The sequence below is a fragment of the Delphinus delphis genome, chromosome 5 (genome assembly GCF_949987515.2).
Source record: "Delphinus delphis chromosome 5, mDelDel1.2, whole genome shotgun sequence".
Classification (NCBI taxonomy): Eukaryota; Metazoa; Chordata; class Mammalia; order Artiodactyla; family Delphinidae; genus Delphinus; species Delphinus delphis.
In genome coordinates, this window is record NC_082687.1 from 34641042 (window position 1) to 34657598 (window position 16557).

Sequence of the window (16557 nt, forward strand, 5' to 3'; positions counted from 1 at the left end):
GGTCTATGGTTAAATGTTGGTAGCATATTTTCATGAGCACCAAATGTGAGCTACAATTTATGACACAAACTACAGATGCACCTTCTCAGCCACAAAAACCTGAGTAGCAAAACTGTGACGTCTACAATAGGAACCAATATCCTTGGTGCAGGAAGCCAGCAACCAAATGTGTACCTAACAGCTCATGCTCTACTGCCTTAGCAAACAAAGCAAAACAACATACACACACAAATACACAATTTATCTGGTTTACTCATTAAAACTCTGATTTTAAAATTAAAAATACAGAATATGTGATGATTATTCACTATAAGCTATTCTAAATCATTATGTTCAGGTCCAAATACCACCTCATAATTGAAACTGGTTTAAATCAATTAATTGTCTATTTATCTATCTGTCTGTGAGTATTTTTGCTGTGATTGAAAAAAGTATAAGAAAAATTAAAATGTTGGTCTCATACATTTTAAACCCTAAGATAACTCTTGAAAGAATTGTCTCTGGACAAGACAGACTACATGCATAGCCACATCAGAGGTAAAAAAATCTCTTACCAAGGAGAGGTGATTTCCTCCAGTACCCATCTCTTACTTCAATGTAATCATACCAGCACAAACTACTTTTGTATAGGTCCATCGTAGTAAAGTTTAAGACAATCTTCAAAATGTAACAAAAGAATACACAGATTAAAAATGATTGTAACTTCACATGGCTAGGAACCCAGGACTACTGTGAAAAGAGATTCATAGCAAATTTTTTTCCTGTATTAGTATCCCTCTAATATTTTTAAAATAAACACCTCAAAAAAACACCCATTTTCTCATTTACTTTAATGTCTAACAATTTAGAAGCACAATGTCAATAAAGAAACTAAACATTTCAGCAATTAAACCAAAGTTTCTGTAAAGTTAATTTGAACAATTGTGAAACAAACAGAAGTCTTTATTCAAATAGTTTATTTTGAATTTTCTTAGATAAGCATGACTTAAACCATGAGAACTTCTGATTTTACTGAGTGTCTTCTTTTTAATAATTTATTTCAGACATCTATAATTACATTAAAAATAACCACCATGTGCCATATTCCAGGAACATAATATCATTGTGTATGTTGAAATGTTTTAAATACAGCTCTAGAATTCAAATTTGTCCATGTAACTATAATCAAAGACAGATGTCACTATGTTTCTCCAGATCCAAGAATATGTATTCGAAGACCTTTTAAGTTAGAAGATCTTATACATGACCCTTTATTCTGTACTTTGTTTTGAAATGATGCTGCCTTTTAAGATAATTCAAGAGCAACTTTAGAAAAGACAGTTTTCTTACTGCTTTATAAAAAGACTTTACTTTTCATATAATTAACTTTCTTTTTAGTTGATTACACCAAAAAGTAGAGCCAAATTAACATAAAAATGCATATATCTGCTGAGGTAAAATTCACTTGGAAAATACTTTTTTATATTCAAAAACTCATTCTAACTCTATTCTGCTTAAAACATATAAGATGCTTAAGGTGTACAATGAACCTGTTCTTTAATCTAGAAATTGAAATGGACTTTGTCCAAAAGCAACAAATTATGAATATTTGACATACTTCTAATATAAAACTGTAGGTTGTAACAGTATTTACAGAATCCTTTTGTGTCAATATAAAAATTCCAATGTAGGAAGACTCTCGAGGAATGAAAAAAAAAGGAAAGAAAAAGCATAATTTTGAATCCATATTCCCTAAAAGTACTACCTTTTTTGTGTTAGAAAACATATACTTCTCCCCTTTCTTGAGCAAAGTATTTAACAGAAAGGTAAGTACTAATTATGGCAAATCAATCCTCACTCAACTAGCTTACTTCTTCCTAGGATGAAGATACAGCATAACAATAAATATTTCTCATGGCATCTTATATCTCAGCACCATGATGATCATTGATGAAATTGTATGCCAAAGTTGGTTTTAATTGCCCATATAAATAACAATTTCACAGAGATGGAAATTAAGAATTTATCTAACTATAATGAAAGTCAGTTGTACCTTATAATGGTGTTAACATTTCACCGTTAAATTCAACATTTACCAGTTTCTTTAAACATGTACTTTCTTGATTACAAAAGGGTGAAATCTATCAAGGATGTGAAAATAGAGACAAGATGTTGTTTAACTGTAATGCAGTAGGTGTGGCGTAATTTGCTTCAGTTTAATAAAACTTCATTTATTTCTTTCTACCTTATTTATAGTTTCTTTTCTTTTTCCTTTGTTTTTTTTTCTTCATCTGATTTTATCATTCTAAATATTCTAAAAAACCTTTTACAAGAATTTCCAAAATATCAAAGGACAAAGAACTAATCCTTTTTTTCCCTTTCTTTTTCAATAACCCTCCATACTTGATTATCAAAATGCAGTTTCTAAACTATTTTTCTGTAGTTACCAATATGCTTGCTCTTCCATCTCTGAATACCAATTCAACATTAGGTTATTCTTAGGACATAATTAGGAAATAATTTCTGGTTTTCCCCCTTAACTTTATATTTACTTTAAGTCTGCTACAAATGGCGAATACTACCACTGTCTGATATTAAGTTTCATTCTCCATTTGTATTTTCCCTGTAGCAACCACCAGGGTTTCAACTCTGTATGATCATATGAGAACTAATTTATTATAGCAGAGAGGGCAAAACTAGAATACAGACACAAACAGTAGACCTCAAGGCTCATTTGTGGCTTCCTTCTGGGGTATAAAGGAGTTGTATAATAGTATGCAAAGAGTTTCAACTTCCTCCTTGATGAGGAAAAAATCAGCTAAATTGGAGGGATGTGTGTCATCAAAATTTATTCAAAATTGAAACGATGTGGTTGGATTGCTAAGAAACAGTTAATATTTGAAGTCTGGAACACACACACATACACATACGTGCGTGCACGTGCACACACACACACACACACACACACACACACACACAGTTGGAAGGGGGGTAACTCTAAACAGAAAAGTTTCCTATCTTGTTTTTAATCTTCTATTTTAAACTCCAAGCACTGTGAAGGAACAAAACTGGCCTACTTTAATGTAAAACATAGCGTCCTTTAGAAGCAGAAAATGTAATAAAGATAGGTTTTCGAAAATCAAATCTTAGGGCTCTGATGTAGAAGTGAAACGTTGGCCTTTGAATAAGGTTGCTAGCAGAATCCATAATTGAATTACAAATCAAAAGCACTTGAAAAATATTTGATTGTTTTATATTATGCTATTTTATATAAATATATTGCATCTTTTTTTCAAAGAATGATGAAATAAAAACTACCTAGCACAATTATATAGATGTTTTATTTCTTATGTTAAGTATCAGTTTACCATTTCTCAATTTAAAATTAATCATAGTTCCTCCGGAACATGGGATTGAGGGAGATACAAGGAAAATTCTAAGATTTCCTGTGATCTGTTCGGGGTCTTACTTGCTATTCTGCAAATTAAATGGATTCAATTGCTGTGGAGTTTGCTTACTAAAGACTTTGTTTTACAATCTTACAGAGTGAACAATCTTGAAGAAAGGCAGATCAACAGTCAAGGGACTAGATGTCTGGAAGTCTCCAGAGAATGATATAAGCAGTGAACTTTTGTCAGCACGATTAAGACATTACTATCTACCTAAACTAATTCCTTGAACACCATAAAAAGACCAATTAGAATAATATTTATACCTTATAGTGCTGGGAATGGGGAAGGTAGAAATCTTGTCAATTAGACTGATATTATTAAATAGTTTTTAGAAAGAGATATTAGAATTAAAAGCAGTAAAATAAAATAGATTTCAGGGCTCCATCCAGAAGCAGCTTGGACAAGTCTGATAAACTCTCTAGGCAGACAACTATTTTCTTCTCAGAAATAAGACTAGGGGCAAAATCAGGGACCAGTAAACTATACCCCATGGGCCAAATCCAGCCTGTAGCCAGTTTTTGTAAAGAAAGTTTTGTTATACACATTCGTTTACAAATTGTCTATGACTGCTTCTGCAATACAATGGTAGCACTGGGTACTTGAACAAACTGCATACCTGGCAGAGTCAAAAATATTTACTGTATATCCTCTCCAGAAAGATTTGCCAAATCCAAGAATAATTGATAATTAAGGGTTTGTTCAGTGCTAAACTATATCATACTAAAGGGAAAATTTGCATTTATTTTCACAACTAGGAGTTGTTTGTGACTTTGAGTGAAAAAGTGTAGGTTCAAGTTCTAGCTTCTCAGTTTGCTAGTTTACTTAAACTTTCTGAGTTTGAATGAATGTTCTTGCTATAAAATAGAGATCATCATATCAGGCTGATCTCAGCAGAATTAAATCAGAGAGATTTAATTGGATAATGTGTAGAAAAACACTAAAGTAATCTAAATACATTGTTAAGATTCTCATGTATTATTATTTTCATGGTACATACTTGAGCATCCCTTACAATATAAATCCTGAACAGGAGTTGAGGAAGATGGCATAAGAGTAAGAGGCGGAAATCACCTTCCTCCCCACAGATACATCAGAAATACATCTACACGTGGAACTGTTCCTATAGAACAATCACAGAACGTTGACACGTCACAACACATATTAATCAAACTACCAAAAATTAAATACAAAGAAAACATATTAAAAGCAGCAAGGGAAAAAACACAAATAACACACAAGGGAATCCCCCATAAGTTTCTGGCAGCAGAAACTCTGCAAGCCAGAAGGGAATGGCAGGACATATTTAAAGTGATGAGGGAGAAAAACCTTCAACCAAGATTACTCTACCCAGCAAGGATCTCATTCAGATTTGATGGAGAAATTAAAATCTTCACAGACAAGCAAAAGCTGAGAGAGTTCAGCACCACCAAACCAACGTTACAACAAATGCTAAAGGAACTTCTCTAGGCAGGAAACACAAGAGAAGGAAAAGACCTACAATAACAAACCCAAAATAATTAAGAAAATGGGAATAGGAACATACATATCGATAATTACCTTAAATTTAAATGGATTAAATGCTCCCACCAAAAGACACAGACTGGCTGAATGGATAAAAAAAGATCCGTATACATGCTGTCTAAAGAGACCCACTTCAGACCTAGGGACATATACAGAGTGAAAGTGAGGGGATGGAAAAAGACATGCCATGCAAATGTAAATCAAAAGAAAACTGGGGGCTTCCCTGGTGGCGCAGTTGTTGAGAGTCTGCCTGCCGATGCAGGGGACATGGGTTCGTGCCCCAGTCTGGGAAGATACCACATGCTGTGGAGTGACTGGGCCCATGAGCCATGACTGTTGAACCTGCATGTCCGGATCCTGTGCTCTGCAACGGGAGAGGCCACAACAGTGAGAGGCATACATACGGCAAGAAAAAAAAAAAAAAGAAAGAAAGCTGGAGTAGCAATTCTCATATGAGACAAAATAGACTTTAAAATAAAGACTATTACAAGAGACAAAGAAGGACACTACATAATGATCAAGGGATTGTTCCAAGAAGAAGATATAACAATTGTAAATATTTATGCACCCAATATAGGAGCACCTCAATACATAAGGCAAATACTAACAGCCATAAAAGGGGAAATCGACAGTAACACATTAATAGTATGGGACCTTAACACCCCACTTTCACCAATGGACAGATCATCCAAAATGAAAATAAATAAAGAAACACAAGCTTTAAATGATACATTAAACAAGATGGACTTAATGGATATTTATAGGACATTCTATCCAAAAACAGCAGAATACACATTTTTCTCAAGTGGTCATGAAACAGTGTCCTGTACAGATCATATCTTGGGTCACAAATCAAGCCTTGGTAAATTTAAGAAAATTGAACTCATATCAAGTATCTTTTCTGACCACAACAGTATGAGACTAGATATCAATTACAGGAAAAGATCTGTAAAAACTACAAACACATGGTGGCTAAACAATACACTTCTTAATAACCAAGTGATCACTGAAGAAATCAAAGGGGAATTCAAAAAATACCTAGAAACAAATGACAATGGAGACAAGATGACCCAAAACCTATAGGATACAGTGAAAGCAGTTCTAAGAGGGAAGTTTATAGCAATACAATCCTACCTTAAGAAACAGGAAATATCTTGAATAAACAACCTAACCTTGCACCTAAAGCAATTAGAGAAAGAAGAACAAAAAAACCCCAAAGTTGGCAGAAGGAAAGAAATCATGCACATCAGATCAGAAATAAATGAAAGAAAAATGAAGGAAGTGATAGTAAAGATCAATAAAACTAAAAGCTGGTTCTTTGAGAAGATAAACCAAATTGATAAACCATTAGTCAGACTCATCAAAAAAAAAAGGGAGAAGACTCAAATCAATACAATTAGTGATAAAAAAGGAGAAGTAAGAACTGACACTGCCGAAATACAAAGGATCGTGAGAGATTACTACAAGCAACTCTATGCCAATAAAAAGAACAATCTGGAAGAAATGGACAAATTCTTAGAAATGCACAACCTGCCGAGACTAAATCAGGACGAAATAGAAAATATGAACAGACCAATCACAAGCACTGAAATTGAAACTCTGATTAAACATCTTCCAACAAACAAAAGCCCAGGACCGGAAGGCTTCACAGGCAAATTCTATCAAATATTTAGAGAAGAGCTAACACCTATCCTGCTCAAACTCTTCCAAATATAGCAGCAGGAGGAACACTATGAAACCCATTCTATGAGGCCACCATCACCCTGATACCAAAACGAGATAAAGATGACAAAGAAAGAAAACTACAGGCCAATATCACTGATGAACATAGATGTAAAAATGCTCAACAAGATATTAGCAAACAGAATCCAACAGCACATTATAAGGATCATACACCATGATCAAGTGGGGTTTATTCCAAGAATGCAAGGATTCTTCAGTATATGCAAATCAATCAACGTGATACACCATACTAACAAATTGAAGGAGAAAAATCATATGATCATCTCAATAGATGGAGAGAAGGTTTTCGACAAAATTCAGCTCCCATTTCTGATAAAAACCCTGCAGAAAGTAGGCATAGAGGGAACTTTCCTCAACATAATAAAGGCCATATATGACAAACCCACAGCCAACATCGCCCTCAATGGTGAAAAAATGAAACCATTTCCACTACGATCAGGAACAAGACAAGGTTCCCCACCCTCACCACTATTATTCAACATAGTTTTGGAAGTTTTAGCCATAGCAATCAGAGAAGAAAAAGAAATAAAAGGAATCAAAATCAGAAGAGAAGCAAAGCTGTCACTGTTTGCAGATATCATGGTACTATACATAGAAAATCCTAAAGATGCTACCAGAAAACTACTAGAGCTAATCAATGAATTTGGTAAAGTAGCAGGATACAAAATTAATGCACAGATGTCTCTTGCATTCCTATACACTAATGATGAAAAATCTGAAAGTGAAATTAAGAAAACACTCCCATTTACCATTGCAACAGAAAGAATAAAATATCTAGGAATAAACCTACCTAAGGAGACAAAAGACCTGTATGCAGAAAATTATAAGACACTGATGAAAGAAATTAAAGATGATACAAATAGATGGAGAGAGATAGCATGTTCTTGGATTGGGAGAATCAATATTGTGAAAATGAGTCTGCTACCCAAAGCAATCTGCAGATTCAATGCAATCTCTATCAAACTACCACTGGCATTTTTCACAGAACTAGAACAAAAATTTTCACAGTTTGTATGGAAACACAAAAGACTCTGAATAGCCGAAGCAATCTTGAGAATGAAAAATGGAGCTGGAGGAATCAGGCTCCCTGACTTCAGACTACACTACAAAGCTACAGTAATCAGGAGAGTATGGTACTGGCACAAAAACAGAAATATAGATCAATGGAACAGGATTGAAAGCCCAGCGGTAAACCCACACACATATGGTCATCTTATCTTTGATAAAGGCGGCAAGAATATACAGTGGAGAAAAGACAGAGTCTTCAATAAGTTTTACTGGGAAAACTGGACAGGTACATGTAAAAGTATGAAATTAGAACACTCCATAACACCATACACAAAAATAAACTCAAAATGGATTAAAGACCTAAATGTAAGGCTAGACACTATCAAACTCTTAGAGGAAAATATAGGCAGAACACTCTATGACATAAATCACAGCAAGATCCTTTTTGACTCACCTCCTAGAGTAATGGAAATAAAAACAAAAGTAAAGAAATGGGACCTAATAAAACTTAAAAGCTTTTGCACAGCAAAGCAAACCATAAACAAGACCAAAAGACAACCCTCCGAATAAGTGGAAATATTTGCAAATGAAGCAACTGACAAAGAATAAATCTCCAGTATTATAAGCAGATCATGCAGCTCAATAAAAGAAAAACCAAACAACCCAATCCAAAAATGGGCAGAAGACCTAAATAGACATTTCTCCAAAGAAGATATACAGATTGCCAACAAGCAAATGAAAGAATTCTCAACATCACTAATCATTAGAGAAATGAAATCAAAAGTACATTGCGGTATCACCTCATTCTGGTCTGAATGGGCATACTCAGAAAATCTGCAAATGATAAATGCTGGAGAGGTTGTGGAGAAAAGGGAAAACTCTTGCACTGTTGGTGGGAATGTAAATTGATACAGCCACTATGGAGAATAGTATGGAGGTTCCTTAAAAAACTACAAATAGAACTACCATACAACCCAGCAATCCCACTACTGGGTATATACCCTGAGAAAACCATAATTCAAAAAGAGTAATGTACGAAAATATTCATTGCAGCTCTATTTACAATAGCCAGGACATGGAAGCAACCTAAGTGTTCAGCATTGGATGAGTGGATAAAGAAGATATGGCACATATATACAACTGGATATTACTCAGCCATAAAAAGAAACGAAATTGAGATATTTGTAGTGAGGTGGATGGACCTAGAGTGTGTCATACAGAGTGAAGTAAGTCAGAAAGAGAAAGACAAATACCATATGCTAACACATATATATGGAATCTAAGAAAAAAAATGTCATGAAGAACCTAGGGGTAAGATGGGAATAAAGACACAGACCTACTAGAGAATAGACTTGATGATATGGGGAGGGGGAAGGTTAAGCTATGACAAAGTGAGAGCGTGGCATGGACTTATATACACTACCAAACATAAAATAGATAGCTAGTGGTAAGCAGCCGCGTAGCACAGGGAGATCAGCTAGGTGGTTTGTGACCACCTAGAGGGCTGGGATAGGGATGGTGGGAGGGAGGGAGATGCAAGAGGGAAGAGATATGGGAACATATGTATATGTATAACTGATTCACTTTGTTATAAAGCAGAAACTAACACACCATTGTAAAGCAATTGTGCTCCAATAAAGATGTTAAAAAAATGAATCCTAAACAGTTATGAAATAAATAAAAATATTAATCCAATTTACTTAATCCAACTCTGCTGAGAGACATAAAAACATTAAAGTTTCCCAGGAAAATGAACATGTCAAAATAAGGGATTCTTAATTTAAATTCTAAAGAAGAATGGGCAGGAGAACTTGGGGCCTTGGTTTAAGCCCCTGCCTTACAACAGACTAGTTGTTTGACTCAGATCATAATTCCATCAGGGGTTCATTATATGGCAGGTGAAGACCAGGAGCTGGATTAGGCTGTGAAAATAATTTTTCTGCTTAAGTATATATGATAATATCTGGATTTTGAAAATTTTATTTGTCATCACCAATTATTCACAGGAACAATTTTTATACCTGCCTTTCCTTAATCCTTACTCCATCCCTATATCTAATCAGTTGTCAATTTCTATAGATGCTCTGCAATGCCCCTGAAAATGTTCTCTTCCTTCTATTTCATTGTCAGTGCTCTCCATGCTTCTCTGAATTAATGTAAGAGCTTCACAAGAGTTTTGTTTTTTAGTTGAACTATTCTCCAATTCATCCTACACTCTATGATCATTTTAATCCCAGTAAAGTTGGGTTCCCATCATGGTATTGGTGGCTTTACATCCATCTTTATAAATTTCTAAGCCTGGGCATCAAAGATTCTATGTGATAACCTACCTTTTCTGCCTCACTTTCACTATCTCAAACAAAGAATCTTCATCCCACTCATCCCAGACTCTTGCTATTGCATCCTGACAAAGTACCCCAATTTTAGTATTCCTTTATTCAAGGTTTACATAATTCTACCTGGGATCCTACTTTCCCCTTCCCTATTTCTAGAAACTCTTCATGTCTCTCAAAGTTTGAAATAAATACTGCCCTTTTTTCAGTCATGTCTGGATCTCACAACAAGGTCTGAGCTCTCTTACATCTGCAAATCCATGACAAGTTCTGTCTTGTTTTCTTCAGCTATTTTTCAGTTTGCCTATTATATTACTAGGCCTTGTCCTTGTTATATGTTTGTAAGATTCTTGATGGCAAAGATTTCTTTCACAAACCAGCAGATGCATTTATTTTAATAAAATCAAAGATTTTTCTACGTAGTAATTGCTAAATTTAAGCAGTGGCCTTTGGCAATATAAATATTATATTGTAAATTGACCCCATATGTGTAAATCATTAGATTTTGTAAAAAGCAAGTTTTGCAAAATGAAAGAGGTCAAATAATAGTTTTTAAATGGGCTATATAGGAAAAGAAAAAATATTAACTCTAGTCAAGACATAAGCAATATGCCCTTGTTGAAAGGTCAATCAATTCTAAGGAATGAAAAAATCGATATTATTTGCTTCTGTCAGCTCAGTACAGCTACATTCCCAGAGGCACATTCTGGGCTGTTCCCAGCATTTGCTGTGTAATGTCAAGGACGGCCTGGGATTGAACAGGACTGCCTTTACCTTCGGAACCTCAGTCCTAGGAAGACATACATGTACATTAACAATCTTATTATGATTATTATTATTTTCAATCTTATTTTTAACTGTGGTAAAATATACATAAAATTTAACATTTTAACCATTTTAAGTATAGAGTTCTGTGGCATTAAGTACATTCACATTATTGCACAACAACACTCTTATTTAAAAAATATTTTTTTCCTGGATAAAATAATATACTTTTATTGTAGAAAAGGAAAGGAAGAAGAAATCAAAACCTATTTGTAAACTTACCAGGAGAAATAAGCATTGTGTTGGTATATACCAACACAATGCTTATATTCTTCTACAATCTTGTCTTAACATATGTAATTTAAAGAATTAGATCTTTTCATGCCTATGATTTTTAACCTGCTTATTAAACTTACCAATAATTTGAAAACATAGTCTCTAGTTCCAGGAAATACAGTCTTTAAAAAAAAAATAGTTTGTAATACGGGTGCCATGATATTTTAAAATAATAACTCATGTGATTATCTTCAGAGAGAGAAATTTAGTGACAGTCTTCTATTTATACCATGTTTTATTCCTTCTTAATAAAAATAATTTGAAAAGGAAATTATCAAATAAACATTTCACTTTTTCATTGGCCATTATGTATATTTTTAAAAATAGAATATTTAGTACCTAAAAAAATCAATCAGTGTTTTCTTTCAGCTTTCAAATTTTATTTTGTTTTCAAATTTTCAAAATAGCTATCTTTACATATAAACATAATAGCTGTAGGATAAATTTCTAGGATAAAGTGTTTTGCAAAATGTGACACAGATTAGCAGAGTTCTTCAGAAATGTTATCTCAATGTTTACTTCCAGGAGCTGGGTACTCTCACCATCATTTGATATTATCATTCTATTCCTTCTTTGCCAATTCGATGAATGAAATACAGCACATTGTTGTAGCATCACTTTGATAAAAAATGAGAGTAAACAATTTCATACATTGATTAAATATCTATTTACCCTGATACTTCAATAAATACTCTGCTTCTTCAGTCATTTTCTAATATGGTGCAAATCTTTATTTATTAATTTATGACAGCTCTTCATATATGTATAATATCAATGTTGTCTTATCCATTTGTGCTATAATATTCTTAATTTTGATTTTAATATGTATATTTGCATTTTTATAAAAGAGATTTAGTTTATGTAAATAGCTCTAAAAATTATTTTATTACATTTTCTTATTTTCAATGTATGTACCCGACATCTTTTTCAAAATAAAAAACAAATCACTTATGCTTTCTTTAGAAAAAATATGCAACATAAAATAAAAGTTTAGGGACTTTCCTGGTGGTGCAATGGTTAAGAATCTGCCTGTCGATGCAGGGGACATGGGTTTGAGCCCTTGTCCAGGACGTCCCACATGCTGCAGAGCAACTAAGCCCATGTGCCACAACTACTGAGCCTGTGCACTAGAGCCCACAAGCCAGAGCTACTGAAGCCCGCATGCTACAGCTACTGAAAGCCATACACCTAGAGCCTGTGCTCCGCAAGAAGAGAAGCTGCCACAATGAGAACCCCAGGCACCACAACGAAGAACTAAAGAAAGCCTGCGTGCAGCAACAAAGACCCAACACAGCCATAAATAAATAAATACATTTATAAAAAAGTTTAATTTTTTCAAAAATATTTTCATTATTATTTATTGAAAAAGTCTTTTCCCAATTTATTTGAGACATCATCTCTATAAATGAGTATGTGACGTCTACTCCTCCCTGAGGCATAATTCTGACTTTTTTAGATTAATCCAGAAGCCTATTTTACATTACCACAGAATTTGAATTACTGAAACTTCATAATGTTTTTCTACTATCTTACAGTGCAATTCACTCCCTTTTGTTAATTATTTTAGAGTTTGCCTTGGGGGAGAGAGCTTCAAGATGGCGGAAGAGTTAAGACGCAAAGATCACTTTCCTCCCGACAAATACATCAGAAATACATCTACATGTGGAACAACTCCTACAGAACACCCACTGAACACTGGCAGAAGACCTCCCTACATACCTGGGTAGGGCAAAAGGCAAGAAACTCCCTACATACCTGGGTAGGGCAAAAGAAAAAAGAAAAAGCAGAGACAAAAGAATAGGGACGGGACCTGCACCAGTGGGAGGGAGCTGTGAAAGAGGAAAGGTTTCAACACACTAGGATGCCCCTTCGCAGGCCGAAACTGCAGATGACGGAGGGGGGAAGCTTTGGAGGAAAGGAGGAGAGTGCAGCCACGGGTGCGGAGGGCAACGCGGAGAGATTCCCACACAGAGGATCAGTGCCGACCAGAACTCACCATCCCAAGAGGCTTGTCTGCTCACCCGCCAGGGCGGGTGGGGGCTGGGAGCTGAGGCTTGGGCTTCGGAGGTTGGATCCCAGGGAGAGGACTGGGGTCCACTGTGTGAACACAGCCTGAAGGGGGCGAGTGTGCCACAGCTAGCCGGGGGGCAGTCCCGGAAAATGTCTGGAGCTGCTGAAGAGGCAAGAGACGTTTTCTTGCCTTTGTTTCCTGGTGCGTGAGGAGAGGGGATTAGGAGCCCCGCTTAAAGGAGCTCCAGAGACGGGTGCAAGCCACGGCTATCAGTGCGGACCACAGAGACGGGCATGAGATGCTAAGGCTGCTGCTGCCACCACCAAGAAGCCTGTGTGCAAGGACACGTCACTCTCCATATCTCCCCTGCTGGGAGCCTTTGCAGCCTGCCACTGCCAGGGTCCCGTGATCCAGGGACAAATTTTCTGGAAGAACACACGGCACACCTGAGGCTGGTGCAATGTCATGCTGGCTTTTGCTGCCGCAGGATCGCCCTGCATCCATACCCCTCCCTCCTCCTGGCCTGAGTGAGCCAGACATCAGAAGGAGCTGCTCCATTAACCCCGCCCTGTCTGAGAAGGAACAGATGCCCTCAGGCGACCTACCCGCAGAGGCGGGTCCACATCCAAAGCTGAACCCCAGGAGCTGTGCAAACAAAGAAGAGGAAGGTAAATCACTCCTAGCAGCCTCAAGAGCAGCGGATTAAATCTCCACAGTCAACTTGATGTGCCCTGCATCTGTGGAATACCTGAATAGACAAGGAAATATCCCAAATTGAGGAGGTGGACTTTGGGAGGAATGATATATGTATTTTTTCCCCTTTTTCTCTTTTTGGGAGTGTATGTTTCTGTCTGTGATTTTGTCTATATAGCTTTGCTTTTACCATTTGTCCTAGGGTTCTGTCGGTCCTTTTTTTTTTTATAACATAAAAAATTTATTTCCTAATAATTATTTTTTATTTTAATAACTTTTAAAATTTTATATTCATCTATCTTTCTTTCTTTGTTTCCTCCCTTTTATTCTGAGCCTTGTGGAGGACAGGCTCTTGGTGCTCCAGCCTGGCATCAGGGCTGTGCTACTGAGGTGGGAGAACCAAGTTCAGGATACTGTTCCACAAGAAACCTCCCAGCTCCATGTAATATCAAATGGCAAAAATCTCCCAGAGAACTCCATCTCAACACCAAGAACCAGCTCCACTCAAAAATCAGCAAGGTACAGTGCAGGACACCCTATGCCAAAAAGCTAGCAAGACAGGAATGAAACCCCATCCATTGTCACAGAGGCTGCCTAAAATCAAAATAAGGCCACAGACACCCCAAAAAACACCACCAGAGGTGGACCTGCCCACCGGAAAGAAAAGATACAGCCTCATCCACCAGAACACAGGCTCTAGTCTCCTCCACCAGGAAGCCTACACAACCCACTGAACCAACCTTAGCCACTGGGGACAGACACCAAAAAGAAAGGGAACTAAGAACCTGCAGCCTGCAAAAAGGAGACCCGAAACACAGTAAGTTAAGCAAAATGAGAAGACAGAGAAACAAACAGATGAAGGAGCAAGGCAAAAACCCACCAGATCTAACAAATGAAGAGGAAATAGGTAGTCTACCTGAAAATCGATTCAGAATAATGATAGTAAAGATGATCCAAAATCTTGGAGATAAGATGCAGAATATACAAGAGACGTTTAACAAGCACTTAGAAGAACCAAAGAGCAAACAAACAGTGATGAGCAACAGAATAAATGAAATTAAAAATTCTCTAGGGGCTCCCCTGGTGGCACAGTGGTTGAAAGTCCACCTGCCACTGCAGGAGACACGGGTTCGTGCCCTGGTCCGGGAAGATCCCACACGCTGCGGAGTGGCTGGGCCTGTGACCAATGGCCACTGAGTCTGCACGTCCAGAGCCCGTGCTCCACAATGGGAGAGGCCACAACAGTGAGAGGCCCATGTACTGCAAAAAAACAAAACAAAACAAAAAAAGAAGTAGAAAAAAAATTCTCTAGAAGGGATCAATAGCAGAATAACTGAACCAGAAGAACGGATAAGTGACCTGGAAGATAAAATAGTGGAAATAACTACTGCAGAGCAGAATAAAGAGAAAAAGAATGAAAAGAATTGAGTCTCAAAGACCTCTGGGACAATATTAAACACAACAACATTCGAATTATGGGGGTCCCAGAAGAAGATGAGGAAAAGAAAGGGACTGAGAAAATATTCGAAGAGATTAGAGTTGAATACTTCCCTAATATGGGAAAGGAAATGGTTAATCAAAACCAGGAAGCACAGAGAGTCCCATACAGGATAAATCCAAGGAGAAACACGCCAAGACACATATTAATCAAACTATCAAAAATTAAATACAAAAAGCAGCAAGGGAAAAACAACAAATAACACATAAGGGAATACCCATAAGGTTAACAGCTGGTCATTCAGCAGAAACTTTGCAAGCCAGAAGGGAGTAGCAGGACATATTTAATGTGATGAAGGAGAAAAAACTATAACCAAGATTACTCTACCCATCAAGGATCTCATTCAGGTTTTTTTCTTTTTGTTTTACAAATTTATTTATTTTTTATTTATTTTTACTTTTCACTGTGTTGGATCTTCGTTGCTGCTCCTGGGATTTCTCTAGTTGTGGTGAGCAGGGGCTACTCATTGCAGTGGTTTCTCTTGCTGTGCAGCAAGGGATCTAGGTGTGCAGGTGTCAGCAGCTGTGGATCACAGGCTTTAGATTGCAGGCTCAGTAGTTGTTGTGCATGGGCTTTGTTGCTCCATGGCATGTGGGATATTCCCAGACCAGGGCTCGAACCCATGTCCCCTGGATTGGCAGGTGGATTCCTAACCACTGCACCAACAGGGAATCCCCTCATTCAGATTTGACGGAAAAATTAAAGCTTTACAGACAAGAAAAAGCTAAGAGAATTCAGCACCACCAAACCAGCTTTACAACAAATATGAAAGGAACTTCTCTAAGTGGGAAACAAAAGAGAAGGAAAGGACCTACAATAATAAACCCAAAGTAACTAAGAAAATGGTAATAGGAATATACATATCGATCATTACCTTAAATGTAAATGGATTAAATGCTCCAACGAAAAGACACAGACTGGCTGAATGGATACAAAAACTAGACCCGTATATATGCCATCTACAAGAGACCCACTTCAGACCAGGGACACATACAGACTGAAAGTGAGGGGATGGAAAATGATATTCCATGCAAATGCAAATCAAAAGAAAGCTGGAGTAGCAATTCTCATATCAGTCAGTGTAGACTTTAAGATAAACACTATTAAAAGAGACAAAGAACGACACTACATAATGATCAAGGGATTCATCCAAGAAGAAGACATAACAATGGTAAATATTTATGCACCCAACATAGGAGCAGGTCAATACATAAGGCA

At 36.6% G+C, this 16557-nt stretch overlaps 1 protein-coding gene across 1 annotated transcript in view; it reads right to left on the reverse strand.

Annotated features, from left to right (window-relative positions):
* TLL1 (tolloid like 1) overlaps positions 1-16557 on the reverse strand; it is a 258470-nt gene that overhangs the window by 67099 nt on the left and 174814 nt on the right. Inside the window, exon 10 of the mRNA XM_060011657.1 lies at positions 555-657. Within this exon, the coding sequence (XP_059867640.1) occupies positions 555-657 (103 nt within the window). The remainder of the gene's footprint in view (positions 1-554; positions 658-16557) is intronic.